The following is a 16,096-nucleotide window of genomic DNA, read 5'->3' as shown; positions in this document are numbered from 1 at the left end:
AGTGTGTATTAGTAGATTGTTAGGTTAGGGTTAGTAGAATAAGTTGAAGTAGTTGCAAAGTTACTTAGTTGAATGTCTGTTTCATCAAAATAAAGTGTTAGCAGATATTACAGTAAGCACAAAGCCTTCTAATACTCTAATGAGAGTTAGTTGACATGTAGTTGCAAAGTTACTTATAGTTGAATGTCTAAAGTGGACCATCAATCTAAAGTGTTACCAAAAATCTTACCAACCACACACTTTTAAACAGTAGTGTACATTGGTTATTGTGTGTGGACTACTAAAATCTATAAATTAAGCCTACACAAGATGTCTATTATTTTTTATTTATTTAATCTATTATTTAGTTTCTTCAAGAAATGTATTTTATTATTATAAAAGATTGTGTTGCTGATTAAGTCTACTTACAATGCTGCTGCCACAGTTGCTTGACACACACAGTTTCAATTCTGCAACCTGTTACCGGTAATATTTGTAGACCTGTGTAGCACACATTGGTTTTGAACCATGGGAAAGTAATGTCTTAATTTGCAGAACTGAAGCTATTATTATAGACTGACTCATGTGTGGTTAGGACTGTCATTGAGTTCATACACATAAGTGTACATTTATCAACCATGTGATGTTGTGACAGAGTCTGTCTTGAATCTCACATCCTCTCCAACAAGAGATGATCAGAATGATCAGAGCTGCTGTGATGTTTGATAAATTACAGGCCATGACGGAGGAGTACAGCAGGAACCCTACACCTAAACTACTGAAGGAAAACCAGGACGCAAAGAAGCACATACCACAGCACCAGGAGCAGCTCAGCAAGCCCACTGGGACTGGACAGGTACAGACTCATATACTCGCACAGTGCGCACACACACACACACACACACACACACACACACACACACACACACACGCGCACACGCACACACGCACACACACACACACGCTCCCTTCCTCTGATTCAGAGAAATTTTTAATTTTAATTTAATAATTTGATTTTGATGTTAATTTAATATTAAAAATGATTGTGTCTGGACATTTATATCACATTTTTGCATTAATGAATTGGGTTTAAATGTGCTTTATGCAAAACATAATGTCTTCTTTTTTTTTTTGTGAGGTGAAATACTTTTTTCCCCTAAATGTATAAATAAGTAAAACACTTTGAATTCGTGACAAGTAGCACCAATGGAAAATATCTGGTTCAGCTTCAATTGAACATTTAATGTTGTCCAGGGTATGTATCATTAACTAAAACCAAAACCATAAAAAAAAAAACTTTTTTATTTCAGCTAGTTGACAAGGCAACATTTCTCTTTTTTTTTTTTTTTTTTTAAAGCCAGCATGAAAGTTAGTAGTCTTTTCTTCCCTATTGTGATTCAAATTCGAGTGAAATGGCTTCTTGAAAAAGAAACAAATATTGTGTCCATAGGGAATTGATTGGATCATTTGATTGTTGTGTTTTGCTATTGCTGTGATGTCATGTGAGTGACAGATTGTCCCGACCTCACACCGAAAAACATTTCAACAGAAAAGAGAAGAGATGTCGTTGCAAGAGGGAGGGGAAGTTATTTTGAAAGATTATGAGGACACATGAATTTAAAATGAAATAAATAATGATGTGCACAGAAAAATCATTTATAACTGCCATATTTAATACAAAACATAAGAATGGCCAAATTTGGTTTCATGGTGACTTTAAGTGAAGTACTAAAATAGCTAAATAAACTAAAACAATAGAAACTATTTAGACAATCATATTTTTAAAATAATAATAATAATGATGATAAAAACATCCAACAAAATGACTAAAACTTTAACAAAAATTAAATGTAATTCAAACTAACACAAACTAGTATATCAATATAATCATAGCATCAATGATACTAAAATAACACTGATGTAGTCTTACACCATCCCTTAACCAGCAACACGCAATAGGATTACAATGACAATCAATTTGTCTGTCCACACACCAGATGCGACACAGATACAAGATGCTGCAAACTCAATTACAAATCCCATGAGGGCAGTCTCTCTCTGCAAGCACACTGCTGTCTTGCAGCGGAATTGAAAAGTACATCATAAAATTACTGAAAAATTTAAAATGTTTAATATTATTTCAAAGCAAATTACCAGTAACGCGAAACGCCATAGAAACCATAAAAAAATTGAATCATTATTTTCCTATTTATCACTGTTAAGCTGCTTAGAAACAATCTGCTGTATAAAGCACTATATAAATAAAGGTGACTTGACTTTACTATAATCCCGTCTCATGATGCATTGCTGTCTCTGAATAACACGAAAAATAAACTTTTTATTGTGTTTTGCCACGCTGTCTGGTTATGAAACGTTATATGTGTGTATGATTTCTGCAAGGTTGGTGAGACCAAATGAAATGCCAGTGTTTACAAACATACAGTGATTTTCTTGCTCAGTGTTTCTGTTTTACTTATTTTTCTTGTGATCTGGATGTAAAACTATTCTGAGAAAAGTTACACAAACTTTTACATTAACTTTTTACATGAACTTTTTACATGAACTTTTTACATGAACTTTTTACATAAAAACTTGGCAAAAAATAAATCAAATAATGCCTAGCCTTTGCAGGCTTCAGTTACAGTCTTTATTTTGTTCGTTTCTATTCAGTACCATTAGTGGTGTGGAAATTACACTTCACGTTCTAACAAAACGTCATGATGTAACGATCATACTGAAAGTTTGTGTATATTGTAGGATGGCTCCATATCTCCAAGGCCAGGTGAAGGAGAGCAGGAGGATAGAGGGGGAGATTTGGATCGACCCCCTTCCTGGCAGGGTGATGCTGGAACGGAGCCATTGTGGACCAACAATATCACGACCCCTGTCAGTACAGCTCCTGAACACATTACCCTTCCCGTCCACATTTCTTGAATGAAGATTTGTGGTTCCTCTATGTATTTGACATTTGCCCTCAATTGCTCCATGCAGGTCACTCCTAATCCTGTCCCGGAGAGCCCATGCCAAAGAGAGACGCCCTGCCACAGCCCAAAGACCACACCCCGAGACAGCCTCAACTCCTGTCCTTCACCGGACGCCGAAGACGCACCTGATCTTGTGAGTGACCTCTCGACCTCATGGCTTTATATGTAGTTTCTCAGAGCTGTGCAAAAATGTTTGCGTTTCTCATTTAGGATTCTCAGTCGAGTATGGGGAGCCCCTCCACTCGTCCGGTTGCACACATTATTGGTGCCGAGGACGAAGACTTTGACACAGAGCAGGAACAGGTAGGGCTGACTGTGGCTTGGTTGTAGTCTGTATGTTTATTTCTGCCGCTTGTATTTTTGCACTCGTGGGCTCTCCTCCAAACACTAGTGACTAAGGCCCCGATATACTCATGCCATAGTTCTTGTTTCTTTTTTTTAGAAAGTTTCACTCCTTTTCAGCTGTAGACTGTTAGCGAACAGTCTGTTGGGAGTTGTTTAAGTGAATATGTAAATATATGCTGAGCACTGTCCTCTTAATTACAAATTAAACACGCAACAAAAATGACAGCAGTGACAGAGAAAATAGAAGTTAAGAAAGCATCTGATCATAGCAACGTGGATCTGTTTGCACCAGCTCTACAATTAGCCACTCCAGTCAAATCACGTCATGTTTATTTATATAGCACTTTATACAATAGATTGCTTTAAAGCAAGCAGCTTTACAGTATTAAATCTTTCCCTGCCAGAATTAAAAAAATAAATAATTGCCAGCCAGCGCCAGACTTTTTGATAATTTTCACAAAACTTTCATGGCCCCAAGAATGAATATTTGAACATGCAATATATCAAGAACAGAGTATGTTTATCAACACTTGAATATGGGTAGGTTTCAATAAAAAGCAACATTTTGAACAAAAAGCTGTGAAAAGACTGCATCTTAATCAGATTCAGAAGGATTATTAAAATATAGGCCGAGTAGATTGAGTCCATCAACATCCCCAAAGCTTCACAGTCCTATACCTATTCCTAGATCGACATTTCATTCAGTAACGTTATGCAGTTTTGATTTATATGGTGTTTGATGATTGCGTCAGCTTACTTATGCATAAGCAAAACTTTTATCGCTTGTTTCTGTTTTCTTTTTTGCTTGTTTTTGCATCTGGAGATTCTGTACTCTTTCAGAAGATGAGTAATAGCGCCTCCTACCGTATTAGATCATTGATTGCCAGAAAATTCCGTCAATGGTGGGGAAAGTTAAACATGGAAAAACTTTCAAATAGATTTTTAACTTCAATTTCTACTTTAAAGAAGCTCTCCAATATGTTCATGCTTTTACTCACATCTGACCCCGATGGACTGAATAGAAGGAATGAAATGAAAAAGGAAGAGCCACAGAAGCACATCTACTTATTATATATGGACCAATTGTAGTATGAATGTTTTTACCAGCTGCAGTGAACTTTTCAGTAGTTTGCTTTGGCAAGCTGTTTCGAACTTTCGAAACAAACTCAAAATAACTTTATTTTGGCTTGATTTTGTTATATATTACCGTATGTCTCACCAGTTTGTTCGTTCAATTTCGCTTGAAGTATATTGGGGCCCTACATAGTATTTTTAGGCATCATAGGTGAGCTTCTGATACAGCAGCATGGAACAAACCCACACACATAGTAGTCCAGCGCTGCGGCTACACATTTTCACGTTTTAAGACAACAACTGTATTGTAAACCCCTCCATGTCGCTGTTGTTGTTTTGCCATAGACTTACCAATGCAACATTGTCATAACCCAGTGCAGATATTCCAGAAAACAAACGATTGCCACACACAAATCGGATCTAAAGAGTTGCGATACACTGTGTGGATTGTAAATCATTTAGATCTGACTCCAATCAAATTAACAAATAATTGGGTTTGGACTGATAGTGTGAACATAGCCTTTGCTTTCACTAGATTTTGGAACTGAGCCCAGCATTTATTCATGGAAAATAGCAAACACTTTTACACAGTTACAAATTAATATAATAATTTGTGCTTGCCTTGTACTGTAAATAACTATCTCCCTGTCTCTAGATGAATGGCCAGTGTAGCTGTTTTCAGAGCATAGACCTCCTGAAATCTCGGCCTGCTCACCTGGCAGCTTTTATCCATCATGTGGTCTCTCAGTTTGACCCTGCGCCTCTGGTGAGATCGATCACCCCTCTTACCCTCTCACACAAACCTGGAATTTCCAGGCATCTAACAAAATGTTTATAAAGGACTTTCCATGTTCCATGAATCTCTCTTGCATGCTTATAGTTTGGTCTCAGATCAGATGAGTCACATCACTAAAGCGCCTCTCATCTCCCTTCTCACTTCGCAGCTGTGCTACCTCTATGCTGAACTTTACAAACAGACCAGCTCCAAAGAGACACGACGAATCCTCATGGATACCTTCTTCATAGACAAAACAGCTGTGAGGGACCTTACAACAGGCTCTGATTCTTTATGCTTGTCATAGATGATGTGATCTCTGACTAAGCTGTATTGTGTTTTTAAACAGAGCTTGAAAGTAACAGTACCTGAATCCATCATCACTGACCTGGGTTAGTTCAAACCTCTAAAAACTTGAAGTACATTGTTTAATCAGTTTGTTTTAGCATTCATGGAAAGGATAGGCTGATAAAAATGTTGTGCAAACCCCGACCTTCAACTTAAAATCTCATTGTTTCATAGAAATGTTTTAGGACCAATAAGAAAGTTGATCCAGTAATATTTCCTACTTGGATAAATCATATTAAAGATGGGGTTTGTTTGACTAAGTGGGGCATTGCTAATTCAGATGTTATGTTGATGTTATCTGTAATTAATCTAGGATGTTACCAATAAATTCCTCTATCATAGGGATGAACAGATGTTCTGCTTGATACTGATAAGTCAATGATTATTTTCCTGTTATGACTGATAACCTATAAATTACCAATATTATGATGGTAGCACATTACAAAAAGGTTTCATTAGTTAACACAAGTTAACTTTAGTAACAAACTCAGAATGAACTGCACTTCTACAGTATTTATTAATCTTAGTTAATGTTAATTTCAACATTTACTAATAATAAAATCAAAAGTTGTATTTGTTAACATTAGTTGATGCACTGTGAACTAACATGAACAAACAATGAACAGCTGGATTTTTTAACTAACATTAACAAAGATTAATAAATACTGTGACAAATGTATTGTTCATTGTTAGTTCATGTTAGTTAATACATTAACTAATGTTAACAAGTGAGACCTTTTTGTGAAGTTACCTTTAGATTGCATATCTTTTAACAAAAATGTAACAAAAATAAAGCTGCGAGTGAATTTATACATAATATATTTTTCTGCATAGGTTAGTGCTAGATATTGAAAGTAATTTAAATCTTAAAATTAAATTCAGTATGTTCAATATGTATCTGCACCATATTTATCAGCTGATATACGGTGATGTTTTTTTTTTTGATTGTTTTTTTTTCCATCATTGTCGGCCGATATTGGATATTTATTGACTGGTATTGGATGGTTTATTGATAAATGAAAAAATCGGCAGTTAAAAAAAAGTATACATCGCATTACCAATGTGAAGCTGATATTATTGTGTATCTTTTTTTTTTTTTAAGTCACCCATCTCATTTGAATTATTTATGCGTTTGCGTGAATATAGAGCGGACTGCACACTCAATTAATGCAGAACGGAAGAGGCCAGAGCCCATCTCAGAGGATGTCCACCGACAGTACGTGCAGCAGCTGCAGGACACACTTCTACCTGACATTCAGAAGAACCTAGAAGACTTCAGGTAAAATGCACTCATCTAATCCACACACTCTACCACTCCAGTGTATCAGCACAAGTGTCAGTGGAAACCTTTTCCTCCAGTATGTTCTCTCATGTATTAATTGTATGTTTCAGGCAAAAGCGCAGTATGGGTCTGACGCTGGCTGAAGCAGAACTAGCCCGTCTGGATACGGAGAGAATGAGAGACCGCGTTGCTCCAGAAAAAGAACGATCCTGCGCAGAGCACATCATTTCTAAGATAGAGGATGTACTGTAAGTGCACTTATCTGTGCTGACATATGTATGTGAATATACTTGTCCTTTTTTTTTTTGTCTTTGTGTCTGGAGGTTGGTGGTCACACACTACAGATCACTATCATTTACATACCCCTTTTCTCATAAGTTTACATAGCCCTTACATAGATCAGAATCTTTAAGATGCATAGCAATATATATATAAAAAAATTACTGCTCAGAAGAAGCTACCTAAAGTATATTGTACTGTCAAATAGCTTTATCAGTCAGTGCTATTGAAATATATATATATGATCTCTCCTATTTAAAAAATATTTGTAATATATTAAATATATATTATTTAATATATTTCTCATATTTCAGCTGGAGGCATCTTGGGTACTGCTCTTTCATAATTTATATACTATTGCACTGATAGACAATTAATTGTTGTCCATAACTATGACTAAATATTCCACTATTCTCCCTCATGGTGTTCCACAGGGCTCTGTTCTTGGTCCTCTTCTTTTCAATATTTACTTGTTACCCCATGGTCATGTAATCCGCTGCCATAGTCTCAGCTACCATTATTATGCTGATGACCTACAACAAATTTGCTTATTCTGCCACAGCTCTTCCTCTTCATAATATATATATATAAAGTAACTTAGCACGGAATAGACTTCCCCTTTGTTTTCTTTATATGTGAAAGCCATGTGGGTAAACTTGTAGACAGCTTTTTACAGGAAAAGGGCCAGTGTTGTTCCTCTTATTGTTAATGGATTCAAGAAGTTCATGAGTAGTTAAACAAACTGGGATAAATTTTTTTAGTTTAATGTGAGACCAAATATTCACTATAGGGTTTAAAATTTGACCTTTTGACCAGGCCAAATCATGAGCCCGATGGACTTGTTCTCAAGCCACTTCTTGGTGGCTAAACAATTTGGGCTGGAGCATTGTCTTGTTGAAAAATAACATCTAATCATTCTTCTTTACATATCAACTTTTCAATTGTTTGTGGGAAGCATATATTATTACATTTCTCGCCATACATTCACAGACATTGCTCTGGAGCATCACCATGCAACTCGTGTTTCATTGTGATTCATCAATGAATCCACACAACTCTGCGAAACCACTCTGAACCTAACTTCCAATATTCTAAAAAAATGTTGGGAAAATGGGCTTGGCCCATTTTATTTTTTTGCTTTTGTAGCAGTTCAATATGTAAACTTAGCAGAACTGTATGTGTCATTAGTCAGATAGTTCTTGACACTTCGAGGAACTTGTTAGAAAAAGATTAATTAATTCTGGTATCATGCTGGTTTTGGCATGGTTTACAAAATCATCACAACTGGGTTGACATTTTAAGCCTGTTCCTGACTGATAAATATAACAAAAATAAAGTTAAAAAAGAAGCATTTATTTATCTTATCGGAGTTCACTTCCTAATGAATAGTGATGTCATTTTGACAACATTTTTGGAATGGTAGATTCTTTGAAGAAGAGTTCACGTATGGAATATTCATTGTTGGTCATTATGTACACTTATATTGGACACAACAGGATCCTGTTTGACCCAAAGATTGACTAAAATTAAACCTAGACTAAAATGATAGCATTGACATTAAACTAATTGTTATAATATCTTTAGATTTAAACCAAAATGGGTGAATAATTTTTACTCAAGATACTATTCAAATGAGATGTAAAACTGAGAGTTGTCTCTCTCACACTTCAATAAATGCAACTTATGTTTTGTTTCAGACTGACGTCGCAGGCCACAGAGGAAGATAAGTGGTAAGGGGAATTCTCATGTCCTCTCTCTTCCACGAACGACATATTATATCACCCTAAATTAACCCCTGAAGCACTGTCCAGACTCATAGGCTGAATCAAAATCCGAGTACTTAGTAAAACAGTACAGTTTTACATTACTTCATAAAGCAGTATACTTAAAACTTAAAGTATTAAAATGTATTAATAAGCTTTTAAAGGCAAAACTAGCTAGCTCTGTAGTTTCCTTCCCACCAGTTTTAGATGCAATCTTGTGAGTGGTGTGTAGTTGCAGCATATGATCGGTCAGGAGCACATATGGGTGGCAGCAGCAGGGACTGAGGCGTTGTGTGTCCGCCCAGATGGCTTACAAGAGACTGGAGCCTCATGAAGCCTCTGACAGGAGCTTGTGAGGGCTATTTCTGCTCTGGCACTGACTGCAGTTACGCATTGTACAAGTCATCTGTTTGGCTTGTAAGTGTTTGTGAGAACAGCTTTGTAAGTTCTTCGGCTGGGGTCCTAGCTGTCAGAATAATTTTCTGCGCACTGTAAAGTATTTCAACATGGACTGAACCGAGCACTTGCTCCCCCTGCTGGAAATGACGCAGTCAGTTTTAAACTACAATCAAATCTAATCAAAAGATTGATTAGAACAACAACATTAGTTAGTGAGTTTTGGCTGAATGATCCGACACCTGGGTATTTATACAGATATAATAACATAACATGAATGCAATACTATTCTTTATACTTCAAGTCAGGGATTTGAAGATATTCCAAGTATTAAAGGTTTAGTTCACCAAAAATGAAAAATCTGTCCTCATTTACCCCATGTAGTTCTAAACCTGTTGTGGCCCACAAATGAAGATATTTTTAATTAAATCTGAGATTTCTGTCCCTCCATTGACAGCTACGCAACTACCACTTTGACGCTTTAAAAAGTTCATAAAGAGATCCAAATGAATTGAGCAGTTTAGTCCAAATTTTCTGAAGAGACACGTTCACTTGATATGATGAACAGGTATTGAATTTAGGCTTTGGTTGCGTGGACTGTCGAATGTTCTTTGGGTGAACTATCCCTTTAAATTTCTCTCATTCTGTTATTCTCTCTCGCAGTACCACCATGCAGTTTGTCATACTGTCATATATGAAGCAGCTCGGTGTAAAAGTGAAGGAGTCTCGAGGGCTGGAGCACAAGCCCAAGCTAATGAATCTTTTCCCTAAGATAAAGGTACAATCTCTCAGCAAAAATCATCACTTGATCTCCAAATGACTCCATGAAACCATATAAACTAAACCAATGTTTCTCTGCTCCTTAATCAGAAAAGTATAAAGCCTGAGAAAGATGGAAGTGAGGAGAAATCAAAGAAAACACGGTTTCCTAACGTTTTTCCTCAGAGACGGCCGAGCAGGATTGATGCTTCATCACGTAAGTTGATGGTTAATTTAATGAATGGTTACACCAGTGGTTCTCAACCTTTTTGACTCAAAGGCCCACCATTGTCCCAACACAAATATTTGCAGGCCCCCCATTTTGAATTAGATCTTTACTTAGACCCCCCATTTTGACTTATAATATTAAAGTTGTACACTAATTTTTTTTTTAAGTGAACTTAAAATGGCAAAAAAAATCTACAATCATTTCCCAGAAGAAAAAAAAATTGTTTCAGTTTTTGTAATGGTGAAATTTGTGTGTGGTATAATTCAGTTCCTTGTGAAGTGATTGTGGGTTTATTTAACTTCCCTATTTGTGACCATTTTTTAAAGGCAACTACCTATTTGAAGAGACACTTACCATTTAGGATTGGATTATTTTACTACTGCTGTATAGTTTTTGTACAACACAAACATTTTAGATACCTGTGAAATTTCACAATACTCAGTTCCATTTTTAATACCATAGCAAAAATTCCTAGCACAACTATTATAAAGTTTAAACACAAGACGAATAAACAGTCAGTAATGGACAAAAGCATTTTTCAGGTAGGACTAACAGTAGTATTCAGGTAAGAAATACTACAGAAATTAAATGGGGTGATTAAAAGTAAAAAGACTGCATATTCTTCACTGAATTAAATATATTTCTCCTTATTATATATATTTTGTCCCAACTCTTTGCATCCACTTAAGACAATTCTGTCAGCTGTCCTTATCGTCGAGCACTGACACTGATTTTGTTCTCTCTCTGTCTCTCGCCCTGCAGTCAGCAAGGCTCTGGAGCCGAGGCAGCGTCTGACAAAGCCTCAGCTGCCGTTGGGCACTGGAGAGCAGACAGACGGGTCGTCTCTTCCCATACGGGGCAGTCAGTCCAGTGAGGGCTCAGATGGCACCGCTACCCTGGTCACGTCACCTCCTTACAGCGCTCCAGCAGCACAGGGCACAGACGGCATCAGCCGAGAGTCTGAAACTGGTGAGAGACGCTTCTCGAATCATTTCTGTCAAGTGTCTTTGGTCCGCTATCAGATTTAAATCAAAGAAAGTAAAATTTATTACATGATATGCTAAATTAATAACCAAGCTGACCATGTAAATGTGAGTATCGGCTGAGAAAAGCTGCCATATTTATTTTCTTGGTAAGCCTTTACAATAAGGTTCCATTTGTTAACATTAGTTAACTTGAACTACAGTAACAAGAAAAATACTTTTAAAGCATGATGTACTAATACATCATTCAAATCAAAAGTTGCATCTGTTAATATTATTGAATGGACCCCAGGCAGCTAACAATGAATGGCTGAACGTTTTATGACTAATGTTACCAAAGATTAATAAATTCTGTTACAAATGTATTTCTTACTACGTTAGTTAATGCATTAACTAATATGACCTTAATGTCAAATTTTCTCTCTTCTATTTTTTTCTTTACTGTTATCGTCCCTTTCATCATCTGCCCTGAATGATTTCTCTTCCTCTTTTCTTCTTCTTCAGTATTTCCACTTTTTCTCCAGAAGTTGTATTACAGAAACATCCTATCTTAATTCCTGATTTAAGATGTGAAAAAGTTACTAAGTGATACAACAGATAGGATAGGATTCTTAGTTAGGATGTTTATGTAATACAGCTCCAGGTTTATATTTAGATGTTTTTTTGTTTTGTTTTTTGTCTGAGCTCTCCTGGGTTATCGGGGTCACGGCTCAGATCTGCTGACTAACCCTTTTCAGAAAATAATTGGCCTGTTCTTCTTAAATTGTCAAATTGTGCCCACATTTACAGAGAATGATTTTTCCTGTGTGTGTCAATGGGAAAAGCCTTTCATTGTCTGCGTAATTTGACAAAATTATAAGACATCTGTCTTTAAGAAGCTCCTTCGGCTACACTTTATTTCAGTGGTCCACTTTAGAAATTCTGCTATCTAACTTTGCAACTATATTTCAACTGTAGTAGACCGTAAGGGTTTGGGTTAGTAGAATACGTTGACATAGTTGCAAAGATACTTATAGTCATTGTGTCTAATAGTCAAAATAGTCACTTATAGTCAAAATGTCTTTTGTGGGAGCATCACAATAAAGTGTTAGCAGATATCACACAGACAGTCTACTAATACTCTACTGACTGCTAGTTAACATGTTGCAAACATACTAATTGATATCAGAATCTCTGAAGTGGATCATCGAAATAAAGTGTTACTGCTCCTTCAATTTAGCACTGATTTCATGAGCATTTCTTTTTCTGACACATTGTGCGTCTCTCTGGCTGTGGATTAGGTGGACTTCCCTCTTCTGCACTGGCCATCCCAGGAGAGTCGCAGGACTCCTCCTCTTCAAACACTCACTTTGACTTCAGCCCGTGCACACTGGAGCATCTACAGGAAGAGGAAGCTGAGACAGACAAGTGAGTCAAGCGATCACCATCCAGGCTCATTTTAATAAAATATATATTTTTAAACCAAACACAATTCAAATTGATCAAATTCCATCTGTGTTCCATTTGCTCAGTCAGTATCTTGCATGTCCTCCTCAACGTGAAGCGTGTGACGCTGAATATAATTTGCACCTTAAAAAGAGGAAAAATCTGGTATTTCATACTGACTGGATTTCCAAAAATAGTTTTTTTTTATTGGATAAAACCACATTTAAATATTTGTTCCTGTTCAGACTACAAAAACTGAAAGAGGTTTGATTCTGAACAACACTACCGTTCAAAACCTTGGGTCAGTTTTATTTATTCATTTATTTTCATTTTTTAAAGAAATTATTTATTTTATTCAGCAAGGACACATTCAATTAATCAAGTGTCTGTAAAGACATTATATTATAATGTTACAAAAGACTTGCTGTTTTTTTGAACTCTCTATTCATCAAAGAATCCTCAAAAAAATTACAGTTTCCACAAAAATATTTGTCAGCACAACTGTTTTCAACACTGATAATAACAATAAATGTTTCTTAAGCACCAAATCAGCATTAGAATGATTTCCGAAGGATCACGTGACACTTAAGACTGGATTAAGGATGCAGGAATAAGTTACCTTTTAAAATGTATTAAAACAGTAGTAATTTCATGAAATAGTATTACAATTTTAAATTAATTCTGTTTTGATTTTTGATCAAATAAATGTAGCCTTAGTGAACATAGACTTCTTTCAAAAACATCCTACCAACCCCAAACTTTTGAATAATAGTGTATATAACCCTTAAATATACATCCCTGTGCTTTGCAGAATTATCACTCCAAAACATTTATTTGCATTGAATTTGGATTTTCGTTAAAAGCCGAGCAGTCGTCGTCTTATAATCAGGCTGTTTACAGGCCTCACAGCTATTTTTGTTCCTTATGTCTCCGTTGTGACGATGCACATGTAACGTTTGAACAAAGCATTGCTCTGTGGTGCTCTCCTCTGTAAATGATTTTATTGGGACAGACACAGAGAATTAAGCGTGTACCTCATGACTGGGGCTCCTGAGGAGAGAAAGGGAATGCTGACGACATGCGGTTTTGATATGTTGGGATTGTTACTATTGTAGGGTAATTGGAATGTGATTTACCTTACAGGACGCAGGACACCGGCACCCCCAGGCCTGACCGGAGGTAAGTGCTCTTTGCTTTTGTGATCGACCAGTGTGGGTTTTTCAATGGTCGATGCTGATATCATCTCTTGGCCATTAATAATAATAACATGAACAATATGGGCAACAAACTGACTATTCACATGTACATAAAACATTCTGAGACCACTAGTGGGTTCGTAATTCAGCACTTTCATTAGAATGAAATAAAATAATGTGAATTTAAGTAATTGTAACAAAGTTCAAGTTCAGGGAAGTAGGAGGTGAACATTAAACGTAACTTTAATCATAAAATAAAGACATTATAGGAGTGGCAGCGGCCGACTGCGGCATATACCGGTAAGCATAATAAACATCAACGTAAAATGTCCAAAGCTCTCGGCCCAGCCCTGCTTATTTTTTATTTTTTATTTAGTAAAAAAGCAACTAAAAATGCAATGTTTGTTGTAAAGTAATTGTTATATATTCATTTGATTACATTTAAAAAGATTGATTAAATTGTTAAAAATGTGTAAATTTATTTGAATACGACTTTTTTGCTGATAAATTGGCAATGAATCATAAAACACAGAATCCAGTAAAATTACATCAGACAACACAGGATTTAGGAAAAAACAATTATTTGGGAAGAAAGCCTATTATTGTTAACATTTTAATAAATGATTAATTTGTTAAAGTGTTATTCATTGAATTGATTAGACGTGCATTTGCTGAACATGTTTTGTCCTTGTGTTTGTACAGCAGGATGGATCCGCTGGGCTCTGGAGAAGTGCAGAGTGAGGATGATGTTGAGGTGGAGCTGGAGCCTTCTAACTGGCAGACGCTGGTGAGCAGAGACGTCCTGTCCACACTTACCCCTCAGGAAATCAAGAGACAAGAAGTCATCAACGGTGAGTGTACTGAGCAGTGTTGTGGAAGTTGCTTCCTAAAGTAATCACTGATTTTTAATTACTTTTCATACATTCAAATCAAGCTATGTGATATGGACGAATGATGAACACTTATTTTTTTATTAAATATCAGATGAATTACAGTTCTACAGTTCAAGACATAAGTCACCTTCTGTGATGCGACGTGGATCTCTTGCCATTAGTTTCATCCTATTATTACTTTTTATTTTTGATTGAAACACACTTCGTTATTGGACGTTAATGTTTCTACCATTTTTCATGAAAACTGTAAATGTAACAAGTAAGATTATGTATATATTTTTACATATTTTATTTTAATTTAATTTTAATGTTACATTGTTATTTTATTTCTTTTATTTCTAGTAAAAGTTAATGGTGGTAGGGCAAATAGTGGCAGAGACTTTGTATTGTAGTATGTTATAAAACAGTATGCAAAATAATATCTACTTATTCAGTATATATGATTATATGAATTAAAATCATATAATAAATCATAATAAATGTATGATGCCTTATCCCATGTCCTTATATCCCTAAAGCCCCCCCATATCCATTAAACACTTTATTCCCACTGTTTTATTCCCTGGTAGGCACTTTATTTCCACTTTTCGAATATATATATTTTTTTATAAAACAAAACAAACCAATGACAGAGTAATGCCTTACTCTCCACGCCACTGCTCCTGTTATCAGAGTGATTTATTTTGTAATTTTGTCTGGCTCAATCAGATAAGGTCGGCGGAGTCAGTGTAAATAGCCTCTGCCAACAAGTTGGGTTATTTGCACTTGGTGTAAATAGACACTGAAAATGCATTTCCTTACATTATCCCAGGAAAAAGTATTCTGATTACTCACAACAGTGTATAAGCATACATTCAGTTTTAAGAAGCTTTTTTACTTGCTCAAGGGCAATTTACCAGTGCAAACCATCCTGTGTGACCGCGTTTCTCCTCCATGTCTTTGCTTTCACAGAGTTGTTCTACACTGAGAGAGCACACGTTCGAATGATGAAGGTTCTGGAGAATTTGTTTTACCAGCCGCTGATCAGAGACTCCATCCTTCCTTCTGCAGACATCAAAAGCATCTTCAGCAACCTTGAGGAGATCGTTCAGCTGCACAGTAAATCTCATAACTTCATAGACCTGTTAAATCCTTCAAAACCCTTGAAAAGGCATGCCTTCTAAACACGGTCTTCCTTGTTTTCTCACTTCAGTGTCTCTAACGGAACAAATGGCCGCTGTTCGGAAGAAGAATGAGACGGCGCTCATTGACTTATTAGGAGACGATCTGCTTTCCTGGGTAAGGATCTCTACAGCGGCAGTTAGTTTGAAACGGGGCACAGTAGCATGAACAATTGTTAACGTGAAAGCTGCCATGTGGACCCGACTACCTGTAGTTCAATTGCAC

General features: G+C 36.2%; 1 protein-coding gene across 2 annotated transcripts in view; it reads left to right on the top strand.

The window, feature by feature from the left end:
* Positions 1-16,096, top strand: part of arhgef12b (Rho guanine nucleotide exchange factor (GEF) 12b) — a 72,785-nt gene that overhangs the window by 45,717 nt on the left and 10,972 nt on the right. For both annotated transcript variants that reach the window (XM_079606019.1, XM_079606020.1), the window contains 18 exons: positions 716-835; positions 2,737-2,865; positions 2,971-3,096; positions 3,174-3,266; positions 5,038-5,148; positions 5,327-5,419; positions 5,507-5,549; positions 6,652-6,784; positions 6,898-7,035; positions 8,764-8,796; positions 9,889-10,003; positions 10,096-10,201; positions 10,976-11,182; positions 12,477-12,603; positions 13,765-13,800; positions 14,520-14,668; positions 15,662-15,808; positions 15,903-15,988. In XM_079606019.1, the coding sequence (XP_079462145.1) occupies positions 716-835; positions 2,737-2,865; positions 2,971-3,096; positions 3,174-3,266; positions 5,038-5,148; positions 5,327-5,419; positions 5,507-5,549; positions 6,652-6,784; positions 6,898-7,035; positions 8,764-8,796; positions 9,889-10,003; positions 10,096-10,201; positions 10,976-11,182; positions 12,477-12,603; positions 13,765-13,800; positions 14,520-14,668; positions 15,662-15,808; positions 15,903-15,988 (1,992 nt within the window). The remainder of the gene's footprint in view (positions 1-715; positions 836-2,736; positions 2,866-2,970; positions 3,097-3,173; positions 3,267-5,037; positions 5,149-5,326; positions 5,420-5,506; positions 5,550-6,651; positions 6,785-6,897; positions 7,036-8,763; positions 8,797-9,888; positions 10,004-10,095; positions 10,202-10,975; positions 11,183-12,476; positions 12,604-13,764; positions 13,801-14,519; positions 14,669-15,661; positions 15,809-15,902; positions 15,989-16,096) is intronic.

Source organism: Phoxinus phoxinus (genome assembly GCF_949152265.1).
Source record: "Phoxinus phoxinus genome assembly, chromosome: 3".
Classification (NCBI taxonomy): domain Eukaryota; kingdom Metazoa; phylum Chordata; class Actinopteri; order Cypriniformes; family Leuciscidae; genus Phoxinus; species Phoxinus phoxinus.
This window is presented reverse-complemented; position numbering and strand designations above follow the sequence as displayed.